The 18,479-nt window shown below is 44.4% G+C and overlaps 7 protein-coding genes across 7 annotated transcripts; 5 read left to right on the top strand and 2 right to left on the bottom strand.

The window, feature by feature from the left end:
- Nucleotides 1–4,517: 4,517 nt before the first annotated feature.
- MELLADRAFT_66715 (uncharacterized protein) lies at nucleotides 4,518–6,293 on the top strand (the record flags this gene model as incomplete). The annotated part of the gene is made up of 7 exons (XM_007414742.1): nucleotides 4,518–4,590; nucleotides 4,743–4,865; nucleotides 4,917–5,295; nucleotides 5,327–5,481; nucleotides 5,543–5,765; nucleotides 5,804–5,961; nucleotides 6,025–6,293. 7 exons carry the CDS (start codon nucleotides 4,518–4,520, stop codon nucleotides 6,291–6,293), a joined length of 1,380 nt encoding a protein of 459 aa, XP_007414804.1.
- Nucleotides 6,294–7,511: 1,218 nt separating this feature from the next.
- On the top strand, nucleotides 7,512–7,802 carry MELLADRAFT_91786 (uncharacterized protein; the record flags this gene model as incomplete). The annotated part of the gene is made up of 1 exon (XM_007414743.1): nucleotides 7,512–7,802. The coding sequence occupies one exon, from the start codon at nucleotides 7,512–7,514 to the stop codon at nucleotides 7,800–7,802; it is 291 nt and encodes a 96-aa protein (XP_007414805.1).
- A 3-nt stretch (nucleotides 7,803–7,805) lies between these two features.
- Nucleotides 7,806–9,232, top strand: MELLADRAFT_72888 (uncharacterized protein; the record flags this gene model as incomplete). Its single annotated transcript, XM_007414744.1, has 5 exons — nucleotides 7,806–7,972; nucleotides 8,131–8,582; nucleotides 8,657–8,704; nucleotides 8,758–9,005; nucleotides 9,089–9,232. 2 exons carry the CDS (start codon nucleotides 8,666–8,668, stop codon nucleotides 8,974–8,976), a joined length of 258 nt encoding a protein of 85 aa, XP_007414806.1.
- A 363-nt stretch (nucleotides 9,233–9,595) lies between these two features.
- MELLADRAFT_110587 (uncharacterized protein) lies at nucleotides 9,596–11,103 on the bottom strand (the record flags this gene model as incomplete). Its single annotated transcript, XM_007414701.1, has 7 exons — nucleotides 9,596–9,685; nucleotides 9,769–9,827; nucleotides 9,866–9,969; nucleotides 10,184–10,284; nucleotides 10,337–10,489; nucleotides 10,551–10,946; nucleotides 11,008–11,103. 7 exons carry the CDS (start codon nucleotides 11,101–11,103, stop codon nucleotides 9,596–9,598), a joined length of 999 nt encoding a protein of 332 aa, XP_007414763.1.
- Nucleotides 11,104–11,336: 233 nt separating this feature from the next.
- On the top strand, nucleotides 11,337–13,172 carry MELLADRAFT_110586 (uncharacterized protein; the record flags this gene model as incomplete). The annotated part of the gene is made up of 6 exons (XM_007414745.1): nucleotides 11,337–11,477; nucleotides 11,853–11,865; nucleotides 12,227–12,534; nucleotides 12,610–12,735; nucleotides 12,794–12,824; nucleotides 13,015–13,172. 6 exons carry the CDS (start codon nucleotides 11,337–11,339, stop codon nucleotides 13,170–13,172), a joined length of 777 nt encoding a protein of 258 aa, XP_007414807.1.
- A 464-nt stretch (nucleotides 13,173–13,636) lies between these two features.
- On the top strand, nucleotides 13,637–15,876 carry MELLADRAFT_66712 (uncharacterized protein; the record flags this gene model as incomplete). The annotated part of the gene is made up of 9 exons (XM_007414746.1): nucleotides 13,637–14,031; nucleotides 14,112–14,189; nucleotides 14,257–14,355; nucleotides 14,701–14,784; nucleotides 14,963–15,059; nucleotides 15,371–15,415; nucleotides 15,472–15,627; nucleotides 15,688–15,772; nucleotides 15,812–15,876. 9 exons carry the CDS (start codon nucleotides 13,637–13,639, stop codon nucleotides 15,874–15,876), a joined length of 1,104 nt encoding a protein of 367 aa, XP_007414808.1.
- Nucleotides 15,877–16,023: 147 nt separating this feature from the next.
- Nucleotides 16,024–16,629, bottom strand: MELLADRAFT_66711 (uncharacterized protein; the record flags this gene model as incomplete). The annotated part of the gene is made up of 4 exons (XM_007414700.1): nucleotides 16,024–16,092; nucleotides 16,138–16,175; nucleotides 16,221–16,290; nucleotides 16,342–16,629. The coding sequence occupies 4 exons, from the start codon at nucleotides 16,627–16,629 to the stop codon at nucleotides 16,024–16,026; spliced, it is 465 nt and encodes a 154-aa protein (XP_007414762.1).
- Nucleotides 16,630–18,479: the final 1,850 nt, after the last annotated feature.

Raw genomic sequence — 18,479 nt, 5'->3', positions numbered from 1 at the left:
TCCAAATAGTTCATAATAGGACGACACAGCATGCTGGTCTGCTAAAAAAGATATAATCTTTTTTGTAAATTTGTACATACAGATCCATAGAATGATTGTCATACTAGCTACATAGTTCTTGACCTTATGAAAGTTTGAGAGGAAGAGTTCAGCTTTCTAGTGCACTTAAAATCGAGTGTTTTGAGGCAGATTTGACAAAGTTATAGGTGTTTTCAGAAATCAAAAGTTTCTCTAAACACTAATGAGCCAAATTTCAGTGCTTGTTACAGGTTGTAATTGGATGATTATGAAGGTTTATTGTTAGTACACTTATCAATACGGACTGTAAAAATATGGAAGAATATGGAGAGTGAAGCTCTCACCGCAGGGAACAAGATGCATATTTTTATTTATTTTTTGCCCTTCTCCTGGCCTCTCAATATTTTTGTGTATCAATAATTTAATTTTCTGCCCAGAAAATATTATATTTTGTGTAGTGTTAATATCCATCACCTCTCTCTATGAGACTGGATACAAAATCGTCGACCCATACTACGGTACCAATGTTTCTGATAAGAACATGTATTTTGCGAAAGACGACCACATCATCCCTGCGTTCAAAGACGATGGCCCTGGAGGTTTCTGGCGTTTCTACCATCACTCCGAACCACGTGTGTACTCAACTACTTCTTCTCCGGAATCTAATCCTAACATTTGGCATCTACGATTTGGACATCTCAATCATAGGAGTACCTGAAATATCATGGAGGATGTTGTTCGACTTAATCCAAATATACCAACAAACTGTGAGGCCTGCACCCTGGGGAAACAAACGCGCCGCAGCCATTCTGGTAACCTACCACGCTCTAAAGTGCCTATGTACCGCATACATTGTGACCTGGCTGGCCCGTTCCCTGCTCAAAGTGTTGGTGGATTCTTGTACACAATGGTTTTGATTGATGATGCTACTCGAAAGAATTGGATAATTTTGTTGAAATCTAAATCACATGCCTTTGATGCGTTCAAACAATTCCACAAGATGATGTCAAATCAAACTAAATTTCCTATTGCTGTCTTCAAAACCGACCGTGGTGGCGAGTTCCTGAGTTCTGAATTTTCGAATTATCTGAGTGATCATGGAATTGTTCGTGAGATGGGACCACCTGAGACTCCGCAACAGAACTCAGTAGTTGAGAGGTTCAACCGAACCGCCTCTGAAAGACTTTGTGCCCAACTTTTCCATGGAAACTTACCTGTCCGATTATGGGGTGAAGTAATGTTGGCAACCTCGTTTATTCTTAATTTATGTCCATCCAAGTCGATTGAATATCTCTGTCCTGAAGAGGCATGGCAAAAGCTTGCTCTAAAAATCATCAAACCAAAAATCCCTTATCACCGCCTTCGTCCGATAGGTTGTCTGGCCTACACTATTCCCCCTGGCCATCGTGACAAACTAACGGCCAGGTCTATCAAAGCTATCATGATCGGCTATGAAAAGAACTCTGATGCATACCGACTGTGGGATCCCAAAGAAAACCGTGTTATGGTATCGAATGATGTTACATTTGAGGAGACCCGCTTCCCGCTTGCTGATATGTCCAACTCTGACACCGAAGAGCTCGCGGTGCTTAAAGACAATACATGGGATGAAATGTGGGACTGTACGACTAGACCAGCTTCTGAAACTATACCTGCTCCAAAGCCGTTTGTGCGCCCGCCCCGTCCTCAACGAAACGTACAACCAATTGACCGGCTGGGTGATTTCATTGGATACCACACTGTTGCTGAAGTGAATAAACCTGCCATAGACTCAATCGATGATGGACCAGAGAATGACAAACCTTCCTACTCTCAGGCCATGAAAAGTCCGAACCGTGCGGCATGGCTTGAGGCAATGTCTTGTGAATTTACATCTCTACAATTGCACGAAGTTGGAACCCTAATCGAACCACCTGAGGAGGCTAACGTATTGCCTGGAATGTGGCGGCTGAAACGTAAACGTGATGAATTCCAACGTATCACTGTCTATAAAGCACGTTGGGTAGCAGGTGGAAATCACCAGGTTAAGGGTGTTGATTTCGACTCAACATGGGCATCAGTGGGTATGACTGACACGCTTTGTACTTTGTATCAATGGCTGCTGTTGAAGACCTTGAAATGGAGTCCTTTGACATCGAAACTGCATTTTTAAATGGCAAGCCGAAGCATAGAATCTATGTCAGACAGGTCACTGGATTTCGCGATTTGAAGCGTCTGAGCCATGTTATGTTATTAAATAAGTCACTTTATGGTACATGTCAAGCACATAGGGAGTTCAATGACGACTTCAACACCAAGATGAAAAGTATGGGTTTCGAAGTTTGCCCGGTAGATAATTCATTATACACTCTTTGATCAGGTAATTCATTTGTTCACATTCCTATGCACGTAGACGACGGGATGGCTTTCTCCAATGATAAGAAGATGTTGGCAAAATTCAAAGAAGATCTAAAGGCTCATTACAAGTTTAGATGGAACGATAACCCTACTCTTCATCTAGGGGTTCATATAACTAGAGACAGGGCTAAGAAGACTATCACCCTTGACCAATCGCACTACTGTACAAAGATTCTCGAACGCTTTGATCTCTCAAACTGCAATGGCGTCAAGACACCTTTACCGACTAACATTCACCTTCACACGCCCATTCCTGAGGAGGCTGAGGAGATTGAAGAATATCGTGCTGCGGTGGGAATGATAAATTTTCTCTTGGTGCAAACTCGCCCTGATATCGGTTATGCGGTAGGCTATCTGGCGAGGTTCAACTCTAGGCACACCAAGACTCATTGGGCTGCAGTGAAGCATCTTATTCGGTACATCAAATCTACATCTCATTATGGTATAACTTTTGGGGGTGGAGATACTGGAAAAGTCATAGAGGGTTTTGCGGATGCTGATTATGCTGGTGACGTTGACACTAGGAGGTCCACGACGGGGTTTGTGTTTTATGTGTATGGTTCAGTGGTTTCATGGAAGAGTCGGCGTCAACAAGCTGTAACTTTGTCGACAACTGAGGCTGAATATATGGCAATTGGAGATTGTGCTAAGCATGGGTTATGGTTGTGTCGATTATTAGAGCATTTAATTGAGGGCGCTAGCTTGTCTGTACCAATAGTTCTACCACTCTCAAACAACAATCAAGGAGCTGTATTTCTATGTAATGAGGCGTCGGTAAACAACAGGTCTAAACATATTGACATCAGGCATCATTTCATTAGGGAACTTATTCGTGAAGGAAAACTGACTGTCTCTCATATTTCAACAAAGGAGATGCCTGCTGACATTCTAACAAAACCTGTGGGACCAATTATATTACTCTCTTGCTCGGAAAAACTGAAGTTGAATAGTAATAAATCTTCGTGAGCAGGGGGGGCTGTTGGAACAAACCATTCTCTCATATTGCTACATGATAACATAGTACTTAAGTTCTTACATATAACAATTGTATTCGTGATGTTTTGTCCATTTTATACTCACGTGATTTACCCTAACATCTAATTGTATTGCTGCTCACTTATATTTCCTGATTGTCGAATTCTGAAAGCTTCTCTTTTCTTCTTCAAGCTTTCATTTATACAAACTATAAACAAACCTCATCCCTCATAATCTTTTCAGCGTTGCTTCAAGATATCGTAGACTGAGTTGTTTTGTTTCTGTTTGTTCTCTGATCAGGATTCTCTGAATCCTTTACACACCTCCCTTTTCCTACTCTATTTTCTGTGAAGAGTATGCCTAACAGACGTGTACTCCTCACATATTGCCTAGTGAATCCAACAGCATCCCCACAGGCCACTTTTCTGTGCCATGTTGCATCCCTTCCCAATGTGTCCTACTGTGCCAAAATACCCACCTCACAATCGGCCACCCTCCAAGGTAAAGACCACTTTCCCTTCCCATTTGCTACCTTAACACTTTCTTTGTGGTTTCTCAGCCCACACTGCCACATTACTCTCAGCAACCCCATTCACCTTGATACAACACTTGCTTTGGATTTTCTTTGGGTGGGTGTAAAGAGGGTACAGCCTAGGGTGTAGGCTGTGCCTCATGCCGGGTCATGTGGTTTGTTGTAAACATAGGGAGGCTGTGTAATTGTAGTGTACACATATACACATGTGTTTAGATCTGGTGCAAAGTGGGAATAGTGCTTGTCAAAGATAAAATTAAGAGGGGAGCAATGGGTAGCACAGCCCCCCAAGACCTTGTAGCATATTAATTTATGAGACCTCAGTGAAACACTTGTGCAAGTACATATCACATGGTGGGGCTCAATGATTAAACACAACCACCAAATATAAAAACAAGTTTGAGCAATAGGGAATAGTCCTGAACTTTGTGTGAGATTGGTTTAAAATTTTAGACAATGAGTGATACTCTAACAGAAAAGCTTTGTTATCTTCCCTGGATTTATAGCTAGCATCTTCAAGTCATTGTGGCAAATCATCCTGGAAATTTTTCTGAACTTTGATCTTTGTGGTTTTAGCAAGATTGCATAACCAATAATGAAGCATATCTATCTATATCTTTTGATAAATTTGATTTCCCAATTTGGTATTAAGTTCCATGGGGTTCAAAGTATGATTTTAAAAACAGAGGAGGAAGAAGCATTACATATACCAAGCACATCAAGTCAATTGTCACATGATCACTCAAAGGGCAAGTTTAGAAGATCTCAATTTTCCTATTGCACTTGAATTCTGTTGACAATATATCATTTACATTTGCAGATTTGATTGCTCAAAGTATTGAAATCTCTGAGGGGACATCTGGAATACAAAACACACATACAAAACACTCAACTGAATTTCTGGAATCTAGAACAGATAAAGCCAAAGAATTTTGGGAAAAGAGTGAGTGATTGATGCTCTGAACTGAAATAAAACTGTAATTGCTAATCATAGATTGGATTATTACAGTTGCCATTGAATGTCATGAGGATTTTTGTGATACAAGATTTCATAAGTCATTGATTGGTCAGATAAATGAAGTTCTGTTGTCAGAAGAAGGCACCTGGGCTATACAGCTGAATGACCTTTTTGAAAAGACAAAGCTAAATGGACCAGAACAGGCTGTGCTTTTCCACACGCTAAAAAAGATACCAAATTTTTATGAGCTTCCCTATGAGGTGGTACTAGCAGTCTGGGAACAGTTGCGGAGAGTGTGGCATACTAAGGAAGTTCCTGAAAAAGACAAAGACCTCTGGCGGTATCATGCTACTTTAGCTTTGGATACCTATGATCAGCAAATGATAGCACAAATAAGATCACTCAAGCCTGGAAAGTGAGTTAACATATTGAGTCTCCAAATTCAGGGGTTGGTGGGGTCTGATTGAATCAAGAATCAACTTCTACAGGGAGTTTATTGACTTCGTGGTTGCGCAAAGAGAGATGGGCCTTCATGGATTTAGACTGGCAGGCAATTGGTCTCCAGAAGATCAAAAAGCTCTTTTTGTTTTCTGGATATCTAGTGAGTCATGATGATCAATTCTGATTGGATTTAAATGATACTGACTGAGCATGCAACAAAGATCGAGTGCTTTACTCAAGAATGGAGCGCTCACCCAACTTACAGCTTGTATTGGAAACCCAAATGATTCAGACCCGATTGATTCAAGCAGTTCAAGACCACCCTGACCATTTGTTCCCTGTGCAAGAAGTTGATCAAGATGGCTGGAACAACAAGGCTCAATCAATTTTGATCTCCCAATCCCAAACTATTTTGGATTATATCAACTCCATTGAAAGTTCTGAGTGAGTCTGTTGAAGTTCAACTACTAGTGAAAGTATAGCTTATATGAATATGACATTAACATTGAGTCAAAACAAAGTGATTTATCTGCCATACGTTTCACATCAACACAAAAGACAGTCAAGCCCTATGGTTTGGAGGTAGATCCAGTTTGGAAGGCACAGGACCAAATGAAGATCATAAAGTTCTGGTCAACTTGTACGTGATCAATGTGGGGGTTCTAATGTCAATTGAGCTAATTCCTAGCCTGTATATTTGTAGATGTGCAGGTTTTCCTAAAAATGAGAAACCTTGGGGAGACAGGCTCACTTGAGATTGTGATAGGAAACTTGGTGAAGAGAAATTACATGGAGACAGCTAGTATCATGAAGGAGTTTCTCAGTTACATTGAAGATGGAGTTCATCCCCTGCAAACTAATCCTATCCTTGCCAGATTTCTTGAGTACTTTTCTGCAAAAACTCAATCTCCAGAACAAAACAAAGAAGCTCTTGAGGGTCTGAGATTGTTCAGAATTGAACATGAATTCTAGTTTTTGATTGTACCACATTGTGTGAACTCTAGATTGTGTCAAACAATAATTGTTTCTATGCAATTTTGATTCTTAACCTTGCTGGGATGATCTGATTTCTTGAAACCATCAGATTGATCAAGTCATCAGGAAAGCATGTATAGTCATGTATACATCATGATTGAGATCCATTTCAAGCTTGATTGCTGCAAGGAGATTCAAGACTCCCCTGTACATATCCCCAACTACTGAACTTTCTACCATAGCCAAGCAAGATTCACAACAAAATGTGATGTTTTGATGCATCCAGGATAAATTGCCATAGCTCAAAATTTTTATAAGTCTGATAGACAAAGAACTGCAAGACTTTTGTCTAGACATAATTGACCAAAACTACAATGGTTTTGTGAAGTTAATGATTTTTGGAAAAGTTCTACAAAGTTTTGAAAAACACAAAAAATGTTCAAAGTTGAAACCCCTTATGATGCATGAGGGGTGAAAATTGCACAACAATGACTATATATATGTTCTCCTGTGGGCTCTGTGTGCAAGAATAATCAAAAGATAGGTGTAATTACAGAAATGAATATCTGCAGAATCAGAAGTTGAACTGGAACCCTTGTTCTTCAACCCATTTGTGGTCTAATGAAGCTAATATATTTTGGAATATCAGGTGCCTTGTGCAATTAAGGATGAAATTTTGTGGATTTAATGTTACAAGGTATTGGGCGGCTGCGCCGCCCCTCGGTCTGCCAGATTCTGTCTGTATCTAGACTTGCACAAAGACTCGCGCAATCGTGATCTCACATGACACGCATTCCAATCCAGCTGCCCTAAGTCTAAGAAATGATATAGAAGAATCTCTACAGAAACCAAGTTCTTTTTGTACCTTTCACATAAATAACAATGATACAATCCGCTCAACCCATAATCATTCACGTGCCTGGCAGTCTGCGCGCCTTTGTTTCAATGCTTCCAGTCTACAGTTCCTTTTGATACTGGAGCGATACTGAACAGCACCTCCATCGCTTACCTGGTACGCCACATACAGAGATTAGCGACGAAACAATGCAATAACTTTACCAGCTTACCTTGACTTCCCAAAAATTTTCACTTGACTCCAAACCCATTAACACTCCGCTCAGGCTCAGTATGTTGCCCTGGTCGAGCACAGCCATGGAAAGCGAGCAAGCAACCGCGCTGTCCAGAACGTAGCGCGTCTTGAACGTTCTTCCCTGTATGCAGTTTAAGTCTTGTCAGCGTGAATACATTTGTGGATTATATACGCAACTCACCGAATCCCGAGAACACTCGTGTAAGATAGTCACGAACTCGACTGGAGAGCCTCGACCCGCGATAGCCCGTGTACCCCACTCTAGCACGACACCGGTTCCCATGGCCATCACATCCCCGGTGATCGAATATTCTGAGTCCTGGACTGCGACAACCTCCACCGACTCCTTGCGACTGGTAAACCACGTTGTGCAACTCGCCCCCTCAGCAGCATTTATGGGCCCCTCGACTCGGTAACCACCCGCTGAATCAATTTTTGTCAGGACGGACGATTCGGCTATAATCTTCACACCCGAATTGATTTTACGGTTCAGATCACACTGCACCTGGACAATAGTGTCAGCAAAAGGCCGATAAGCACAAAATCAAACACACCTGTTTAGACCGTTTGACTATCCCGCTGAATTGTAAGTCCATTTCCTCGAATTATCGGCTGTCGATTGAATAGCAAGTGTCGCTGTGAGTCACGCAATTTTCCAATGCAGAGGATGCTCTGATTCAAACAATCTCATTGTGGACAGTCTCTTAAGTTCGTTAACCAAGTATTCCGCCTCCGTCAACCTAGCCCGGCATCCCCTTCGTTATTTTCAATCCGGTCGAAACCGCATCACGGTCAACAACTTCGTATGTTAATGCGCCATCTCTCAACCACCCAGTCTCGGCTTCCCTCTTCATCTACCAGACTCATCCAGCCTAGGCCGCAACAATCACTAGGCGCCACTATCTTATCCTGTTGACAACTACCAAAGGCATTTCTCGCCTCAAACATATTCCGCAATAAGTTGATGGTCCTATTGGTCATTCTACAGCGATTAAATCTGGTAAACTTGATAATTTCACACTTAGGTTTTTCATACCCCAGTCCAGCTACAGTTCGATGCACAGTTAGGCCAGTTGTGAAGCAGGAATCTGCCGATCTGGCTGCCGACCCAACATACTCATTCTTCGAATCTATCGGACAGCCTTCATATCACTCCACTGGTTCTTTCAATATATATAAACAGTACAAAGAGTAAGGTAAATGAACCATCACTTCGTCCATCCTCGTCGGCCACATAACCACTTATTCGAATTCTAAAACACCACCGCAGTACCTTGAAATGCCGAATTTCAATATGGTACGGTCACAACCCAACCGCGTGAGTAATATTCAGCCGTTCTGTTAGATCTAGCCGTTGAACCGCTTGAATAGCCCGCAGCTTCACTTCGTTTCACATCCCTTCGTTACGAGCATCAAGCTGTCGTCCTGTCCATACACCGCCCTCGAGCCGACCACGGTCTTCCAATCCGGCTACCAATCTTAACGACCAACGTCGTGCTGGAAATAAGGGTAGACTACCAACGAAGGGGCCTACCACTCGTCACAATACTGGGACCGAACAGTAACCAATTATACCCTTGCACTCAATAGGTCATCACTTTTCGCACCGGACATTATTTGTACGTCACTGAGTACTCATACTTCATTTGTTTCATCAGCGACGATCATGCTGAGACTCTTGTACAATAATGTGTCTCATTAGTGAACTCGAGATCATGCGTCACCATCGGTTGCAACGTGCAATTTGTCTTCTACTTTTTGGACACACATCTGGGTACCAAATTGGGCACTAGCATACTTGTACTCCTTTGTATTCGCGAAATGATATAACGTTGCTGGCCCGTGTAACAAAACGTAAACTCTGCTTTAATTCTTGACTCACGACTATCTGCAGCCTTGTGGCGAATGGCTCACTGTGTGGATCATTTAATCTGAGGTTATGTAATTGGGCGTCGGAGAGCCACGAACTGCCTGCTCGTGCCGACGTATGATTCCAACTCATATCATACGGCCTTCTCAGACGTGCTCTGCTTGGGAATTTGTTCGCAACGCCCATACAATTTCGAAAACTTTAGAATTTCACTACCATGTGTTCATCGCAGGCTGTGATTATACGATGCCCAAGAATCTCAATACATGACCTCCATTCTCCATTTGCTGAGCACACACCACCAGACCAAGCGTTATACGATGTTAGTCACCAAGTTAATCATTGTATTACACGCGCATCAATAACATTACCAGGGGTGATGTTGTTTAAGATGTCACCCGACCAATAAAGAGTTGCAGCGCCCGTATACTACACTGGGCGTCAAACCAAGTGAAACAACAACCTAGCGTCGATTAATTGCAAGATAATCTCGGCGCACATTTATAATTCACTTTATGGACAACTATTTGCAATTCAGGTGTATTTACATGTAGTGCCATCGGACTAAAAGCTGATGACCCATTAGACTCACTGTTGAGGTTTACGTACCCACCCACTCTCCAAAAGATAGCAACGTCGCGCAACACGCGCGGGACTGCCAAGTGGCTGCAAACCTCAGGCCAACCTCGCACGTTTGTTTGCGGATCCAGAGCCTAATGAGATAGATGTGCAGCTGGATGGATGAGATAGCGCCTCTGGGGTCGTTGGTATCGAACTGCTATACATGCCCAATACATCCCGTTGCTCATCCTCGCAGGCATCTTCAAAGAAGTAGAACTCCGAAATAAGGTAGTCACTTGAGTTGAATAAGCTGCCAACAATTCAGTGAGCAAGACGTAGATATATAGGGTTGTATGGAACACTTACCCAGCTCGAGGTCCATGCACGACATCATAAACCTCGGTGGTACTGGTCCCAACTTGGTTTGGCTGGATATCACTCCGCTCACATATCGTGATATCTCGGACCTATGAACCAAACGATTCAGCTCAGTTACATGTTAATGGTGCTTGGACTCACTCTAAATTCCCAACAGCTGGTCACTTCGTCATAGTCAATGACGGTGCCGTGGATCAGGACTTCTGCTCCAATTTGGCAATCTTCAACTTGATGCGTTGAGTCCAAACGCGATGCGACGTGATGCTTAGTCAACCATACGACTACCGAACCTCCCTTAAGTATTCATGGAAGTCAGTGTTCGTCTGGTCACGCATGACTATTGGGCGTAACTTACGATTGGGTCATGGTCGACGTGTTTAAGGGTAAGAAGAATAGTGTACTCCCCATCGTCACTACTGTCGTCCAGGATTTCCCTATCAAAAATGCGTCCATGCACAGTCGAGGCCACCTTGTTGATAAATTTTGCAGCGCAATTCTTTGCTCCGGGTCTGGGCTTGCCAAGACTCAAAATGTCTTCTCTGGTGAAATGCAGATGATCAAAGTTGGCAGTGTTCGACGCTATCAATCTGCAGGTCATCGAGTAGAGCGAATCCGCTTTCAAAGACCGATCAGTGTCCTTGCACGTGAGTAAGACTGCGTTGGCGTAAGGATCTTTGCCGTTAACACCCGCCGTAGCAATACAGGAATGAAATGACTTGTATCCACTGTGTTTAATCAGATCACACTCCGACTGTTCATTTTTCGAATCGTCAGCATTCCCATGGTAAGGAAGAATGTCCGCGGCTGCTTACGAGTGGCCCAGCCTGTCCCAAAAAGTGCAAGTAAATTGGATTTCTGACAAACCCAGCGTTTAGAGTCGGCGTGTCGGGGGGATTAGAAGCCTGCATTTTTGAATGTATCTTTGAACTTATAGCAATCTGTGTGGAGGCAACGTGTCTTGGCGCCGGGCTCAGACAGCGGAGAGTTATAAATAAAGGTTTGATTTGATTGTGAGAAGAAGGGAGGCTGTATAACAATCGAAGGGAAGGGTTCAGATGTTGCTCATCCTTGTGGTTATCTATACTTTAAGTACGTGGCCACCCATTCGGGGAGAAGCTGAGTCTCCAGCCTAGGAGCTGTGATGCCAGGGCAAGCTGCCCGAATTGATAACTTTGAACTTGTAAGCCCATCCTGGTCGAATGGGAAAGCCAAGATTTGCTCAGCAATGCGATTCGGTCCCGAACTGCTTCATTATTGTTTAAGGACCAGGCCAGCGCGCGTCGTTAGTTGTGACAAGTCTGATTATTCACCACGCAATTCCGTTTGCGTATGGTTCTGACCAATCGTACTCCACGTCAATAGATTTGACCTTCGCTGTCTTCTAACCCGTTACATGCTTCAATATACTTGGCACATCTAGGGATCCGAGTAATCGAGTCGAATCACCGTCGACAGTTACAATCATAGAAATTCTGTCATCGGGCTTAACTTCAAAGCCGGTAACGTCTTCAAGGTCTTGCAACTAACGATTCTGAAACTTCTCTTCTATTCAAAGGAGAAGACTCATGCTCTTCACGTGACCTGCAAGCGCTGCCCTACTTTCTGAGTACCGCATTGAAGTTGTCAACACGGGTCACGTAAATAAAAATCTCTATAGGCATCAAGACCAGGTGCGTACTTTAATAATGAAATTGTCCTGACCTGAATGTCTGTGCAGGGGACAATAACGCAAGTCTTACTTAAGACCTGAATTAAGATCTATTTCCCAGGTTTGTGAGGTCTACATTTGTGAACATACATGAATGACACAAATCCCAGTTCGCACAGAACCTCGACCACGACATAGCGCTTTCATATCGACGTTTGCCTATGCCTACAACTACTCCTCTCACCATGAGATGGACGGGTGCTGTATCATTACGAAATGAGGTTATTGAACATTCAAATCCCAGACCCTGTTTTTCTGCAAGCTGACTTAATAGTAGACTTTTGTTCTGGGCTGTTCCGGCGATTGGCATTGATGCTTCGAAGTTGAAGCGGAAAATCCACTCTCCCGTCGACCAAAGTCTTCTTTCAAAATTACGATTCAAGACTCGACACCATTTCGCAATGGTGATGTCGTGACACTGGACGGGACTGCCGCCGCCCTTAATGACGGCACCGCCACCACAGTTGTTATGGAACGTCCATTGAGCTACAGCTCTCCGGAGTGCGCTTCAATGTCTGAACTTGTAGTAAATCAAATACGCGTCTCTGCCTGTGGGCTGGTAATTGACTGCTTTGCTGAGGAAGGAAACTGGGATAGTATTATTGTCGAACATCGCGTATGGGTTTCAATGGTGAGCCTTTCATGTAACTTCATATTGAGCGCCCGCTAATTCCTCGTTCAGTGGGCAAGATGGATGGATTTCAAGGTTATCTACGTCGATATAGGGAATACGGTGCTCTCTTCAACCGTAGGCATACGCCCGGGTGAAGTTTTTAATCTAGCGGGAACAATTCTGGAATTTTGCGAGGTAGGCAATATGTGGGCAGTACACGTCAGCACTTGAGCATTTTTCGAACTTCGGCGTACGCTGATTATACTGTTTACTACAGCTTAACGGGCTCTCATTGGATACCGATAATCGTTCGTAACATCCACACCGTCACAAAGTGTTTGAGGTAGAGAACCAAATAATGACCTCGATATTTCCCACGATAAACAACAATGTACTTAACTTCAATCCCGGTGTCATATATTCATTCGGCGTGGAGATAGCTTTGTTTATAATTGTATCTCTGACATATCCGAATTGGTGACTCCGCGCGAGATTCAGTCTCCGGCACCAAAGTGATGAGTATCATTGGACGTCATCATGAGCACGCGGCCAAAGCTGCGGAGGTTATGCTCGGCAAACGAGTCGTCGTCTCCGCATGTAGTGCTGCCCCAAATGTGAGGACTGTACGCTACCCTACACAGGGTATCCAATTTTAAGTTAACCCCCCAGCCTAATCAGAGACAAGATGGCAATCAGGCATAGACGACTCAAACAAAGGCGCAACGTGGAGGCCAACTGTAAGGAGAGCTGACACATATCGACATATACCTGGAGCAAAATCGCTCCATGCGGCACCTTATGTGCTCCTTTGTCATCATAACATATGTTGCTCAAGTATAACGGAGGGACGATCAACAGCACACAAATATCGCTGTAGGCACCTCATATAGAACTCAGATGATTGCGATATCCACGAAGTTCGAACTATAAGTATACTCCTAAGTCCGCGTCGCTGCAGACAGCCACGGCGAGAATTACCCTCACTCAGTGAGTGTGTCTTGTACAACATATAAACGAAGCCCATTGACTTCCCGTCAGATTCGTCGAACTTCGACACGCGATCTGTTTAAGACACCATATTTTCGCTTGCTGCCATTCCGGTCTTACACTCTCCGCAAGAATGTCTTCCACGGCGCGTTTTAACATTTTCTTACCCGCTATGGGCATGAAGATAACGCCCAAGAATGACTACACCAAACATAATCTTGTTCGGCGACCAGACTTGATAACCCCTGGCATGTCTGCTCGTCGAGCTTCCGATTTTTCATTCTTGGAAATTCCCGACAGTGCGATGCCCGAAGTCAAACATGGCGTCGATCAATGTTTTACGTGTTCGATGTATGGTCACGTCTTCGTGGATTGCCCCATCAAGGGAAGCAAGCCACGAGAGGACTTCAACGATTGGCGACTCGTTGCCAACGGCAAGGTCTACAGCTGCCTTGCTTTGTGGCCTCATCTTGCTGTTCAACGTGCTATAGCGGCTTCGCCACTATTCAAGGTTCCAGTGCCGCCGAGGTATGTCTGTTCAGCAAATCGCCTGGTAGCCTCTGTGCGTAGTGCGCTTATTACAACGGGATACTCATTTCAATGTGTAGCGCGGTCTCAAGGTCCTTGTCCATCACGGCAACGGCGTCGTATCACCACGGCACATCCCTGCCGTCGAAACGGAAGCTGTGAGTCTTTCCATCGAGTCACACAAGTGCCGTCATGATGTTATGTTAAACTACGGTTGATTGCTAGGTCACCAAACGCCGAGCAAACATACTCCGTCGCGTCTGCACAACCTTCATCTACTGCCGTGAACGCCCTCTGTTCCCCGCACGATGAAGGACGGCAACTGTCAGTATTGCTAAATTGTTAATGCTATTTTTGAGGTCATAATGATATGTGACAATTCGTTAACCTTAATTCGAAATCAAATCACTACATTTTGACCCGAGGATAGTTCCGTCCGCAAGTATGTGTATCCTAACTTTCTCGACAATTCCACGCTCATCGTTTTGAAGCGGGATTTCATTTTAATCTAGCGTCCGCACTGAAATCGTGATTGAAGACGATGAGAGACGGTTGGCGTTATATCGTAACAAAGCCCTTCGCGATGATACCAGCTTGTGAGAATTACCATAAGTCGTATGAAGGGATAGAATGCTAAGTTTTCCAACTTTGTGTCAAACTGTCTTACAGGATTTGTCGCCCCGGTCAAGTTGGTGTTCCGTCGCAAAGTAACCGAGGCGCGGGTGGGAATCTTCATATTCGAGTACCCGAAATGTACGTTCATGCCATTCGAGTTGTACAACTACGGATTTCATGAGCTGTTTTGGGTTTTTAGGAACGACGCAAACAACATGTCGGTGGCCGTCCGGGGAAATGATGCCGAGATAATGTGATTCACTGGTGTTGAATGATTGGACGCAGAATACCAAGCTGATAAATGACTACACACCAGGTCAGAAATACTCCGAAAGAATGACAGGGATGGCAAATTCCAGCCACGCCGGGCACGGTCTAAGTCTTGTTCAAGTATGATTCGTATCTGCATGAAGGTATGTCTGTACCAAAACCAACAACAATTGAAATTTTATTATGGCTGATCTTCTTGATTTGAAGTGCTCGGTATATCGTCGTTCTCCGTGCCCGAGGGACCATGTCTTGTGACCATGTTGAGTCTTATGTAGCGATGGGTGCAAGGAGGGTCCGGCACCAGACGAAAGGGTATGTGCATCAATTGAAGAATGTCCGTATGATTGCAGGATTCAACGGTAATTCGGTAGTTTATTGGTCTACACACTCGCCGGTCCAAACCTCCATCTGTGTTTCCTGTTTCATTATGTCAGAAGCTTGTCTTATTGTTTAGCCATTACCCTACAACGGTATTTCGCGTCACATCAAGTGTAAAACGGTATGTTATTGCACATCTGTCAGTGTCTGGAATGAATTTGTAAACTACTGGAATAGTGTTCTTTACAATGTGTCGGATTGGATAATTGTTCGATAGTACTTGAGTCTTTGCATGATTTCGCGCGGCAAAAGCCGAACTCATTTGTCGCAAACTATGCTGTACAGCAGCGTAGTTGTGAACTGTTGACTGACGCGGAATTAAACGCTTTCCGCGTACGAAAGGTCTTGCCTTTGAAACACTTTCGACGACTATACATGTAGCGTGCTCACTAGGGTTACGTAGCCTGGGCATGTAACACCTCGACGTGCCTTGACGTCGCATCAAGGCTGAAACCGCTGATATCTTTCCAGCCTTCATGTAAGTCGGTGAAAGCAGTCTTATCCAAACAATGGACAGCCATGGGAGTATCCGGCGAGCGGAATGTTTCGCCTGCTGAGAGTATCTCATTGTTTGTCTCTTAAATCCATATCACGTTGCACATTCATTAAACCGCAATCTAGTCACGCGTCTTCAACGACTGCGTCTAATACCAGTGATGACATGTTTGTCCTGAAGTGATAACTTGAGGCGTACTTAGTTCAAAGGACGCGTAAGTAGCGCCGCGAAAATTAAATGAGTAGCCAGAAATCGTCAAAGTCGCCAGGAACTACGGGGTCAATTTCTACAACCTGGAGTACCTAACGTCGGCTTAGTGTCTCTTATGAGGATGGAAGTTAGCTTACAGTTATTGCCCAACGGTCACCGTCCGGCAAGAAGTTATCTAGGTATCCGTAGATTGCGACTACATTTCCTTCACGAAACGTACCCCTACCGACTTCTCTCATGACTGCACGACTGAGATAGTGATCGATCTCGAGGTTAGTGTATCTACGTAGCTGTTACGCACAGTCAGTTAAAGTCCGTTGTAGCGAGGATTCTTTACTTACCTCTTGATTATAGACAGTGTGCATAATGTTAACCCACCATCGTGATTGATTTCGTTGGTTTCGACATTGAATGACGCGTCCCCGACTCACGACCGTACTCCTGGAAGTAGGGTTGGTGCCATTTGGCGCATGGGATATCACAGCGATTGCACTTCGCGCGGTCGGGTAGAAAATGGTGTCCTGCCCAGCGAATCCAGGCGTGACGGGGCCCCGGAGGTGATAACAACAGTTGGTCGCTAGGTCCATGCAGTCTGCATCAGGTACGATGAGAAGATTAAGAGTGTTCATTATGCTTGACGCGCTTGGCACTTGGATGGAGGACGTATATCGTCGCCTACTCGGCGAGTCATCAGGAGCAGGAGGCAACTATATGCAATAATAATCATAAGCTCGTATGTACTCTGTAAAATAAAGATGAAACCAACGTCACTAACTTGTGCTGTGATTACGAAGACACCTTCGAACAGTAAACCAAGGTGGGAAGGCGGCACATTCATTTTGAAGAGGTTTGATTCATGTAATGACAAAGGTTGGACAATAGAGGAGCGATACGTCCGGAGTAGACTGAGGTCTATAGTACTTAGCCTTGAAATTCAATATGATATCTTTCTCCACCGTTCCTGGTTCCTTGGATCATGAACTGTTTGCCGTCGTGTGCGTTGTCGGCCCTTGAATGAGTTTTGAAGGGGTAATGTTGGTCAGGAATGCCATTTTAGGTCACGTCCGAGTTTAACTTACCGAAACAATGAGGCAGTAGAGGTAACGCTGAGCGTTTTCTGAAGATGCGCGTTGCGATGAGCGTTGGTCGCGACTCAGCAAAACCCCGTGTGAATTCAACACGTCAGGGGGTAGTCATGGATTCATTTCATGTCTTAAAGCCACGGATGCTCTTCAAAATGCGTGACGCGAGGACGTAGGCAATGTTCATATTCATAACAACTTTGCCTGGTAGGTGGGACGTTAGGGAGAAGCGCGACGAAATCGATAGTCAATGTCCTTGACGCAGTGAGGGAGTTTTGAATTGACCACGCCAGTGAAGCGGCCCGCTTCTTTAACTGAAGTGATGATACCACTCTCGTAGGCCTCGTCAGTACGTGGCCTGGGATTCTCATTAGCACTACCGGACATAAGATTCTTGTTAATTGAAACGCATCCGCAGGATTGCATTATTTCAAAATATATACACAGTGAAGGGAAAGAGATAGGGGTAAGTTATAGACCGCGCGTGTGAACATGGAGGCATTGGACGCCATACGTCGGAAGAAGGTGGACATGCAGTGAGCAGTAGATATGGAAGTATACAACTTTGGGAAGTAGCCTATTGAAACTCGAAATGGCAGTACGCAAGAATTCAACCGAATGAGAAAAATGTCATGGGCGTGAGGACAGTGAACAGCAACGTCAGTGAGTCCTGTTCCGAGACGTGATGAAGGCTGGATTAGAAGGAGACGGGTGCAACGGCGAGGCTGTATCGCGTATTGACACCTATTTCAACACACAAAAGAAGGTGTGTGCATCACACGTCATAGACCATGTGAGGGTAGAATGGAGTTCTAGGAGTGGAATGAAATCCCCGGCGCGGGTAGTGCGGTCAGTGTCCATTCGCTTACATAGTCTAAAGCAGACACTCACTAGTCGCAATAAGATGGGTGAGTATCCATGTGCTTTTATGCCGTAATGACAGGTTGGTAAACGACATTAGTTGTTGTGTTTGACAGTTCTGATTCGGTGAGAACAACTGTTGTTCCGGAGGACGAAGTACAACGGGACATTGCGACGTAGAGTTGACCGTGAGCGAAGACAGGCGTTCGTAGAACGACACACACGTCGTCCAAAGTTTGACCTTGTGCTTTGTTGATTGTCATGGCGAAGGCTAGTGAGACGGGGAATTGCAACCTATAAAAGGAAACCGGCGCGGTTTCGCTCCCCGCGTGGTGCAGCCTCATCTTGGGGATGGACATGTTCGAACCCTTCCGAGGCCCTGTCACAATGAGGCACTGAAGCGCATGGTCGGCAGCTTCCGTTACCAGCAATCTAGTTCCATTTGAGAGGCCTGTGGCAAGGTTGAGATTGCGAAGGCACACGACAATGCAGCCGACTTTGAGATTCAGGATATGGTCCGGGAAGCCGTTGACTGC

The sequence above is a fragment of the Melampsora larici-populina genome (assembly GCF_000204055.1).
Source record: "Melampsora larici-populina 98AG31 unplaced genomic scaffold MELLAscaffold_45, whole genome shotgun sequence".
NCBI classification, from domain to species: Eukaryota; Fungi; Basidiomycota; class Pucciniomycetes; order Pucciniales; family Melampsoraceae; genus Melampsora; species Melampsora laricis-populina.
This window is presented reverse-complemented; position numbering and strand designations above follow the sequence as displayed.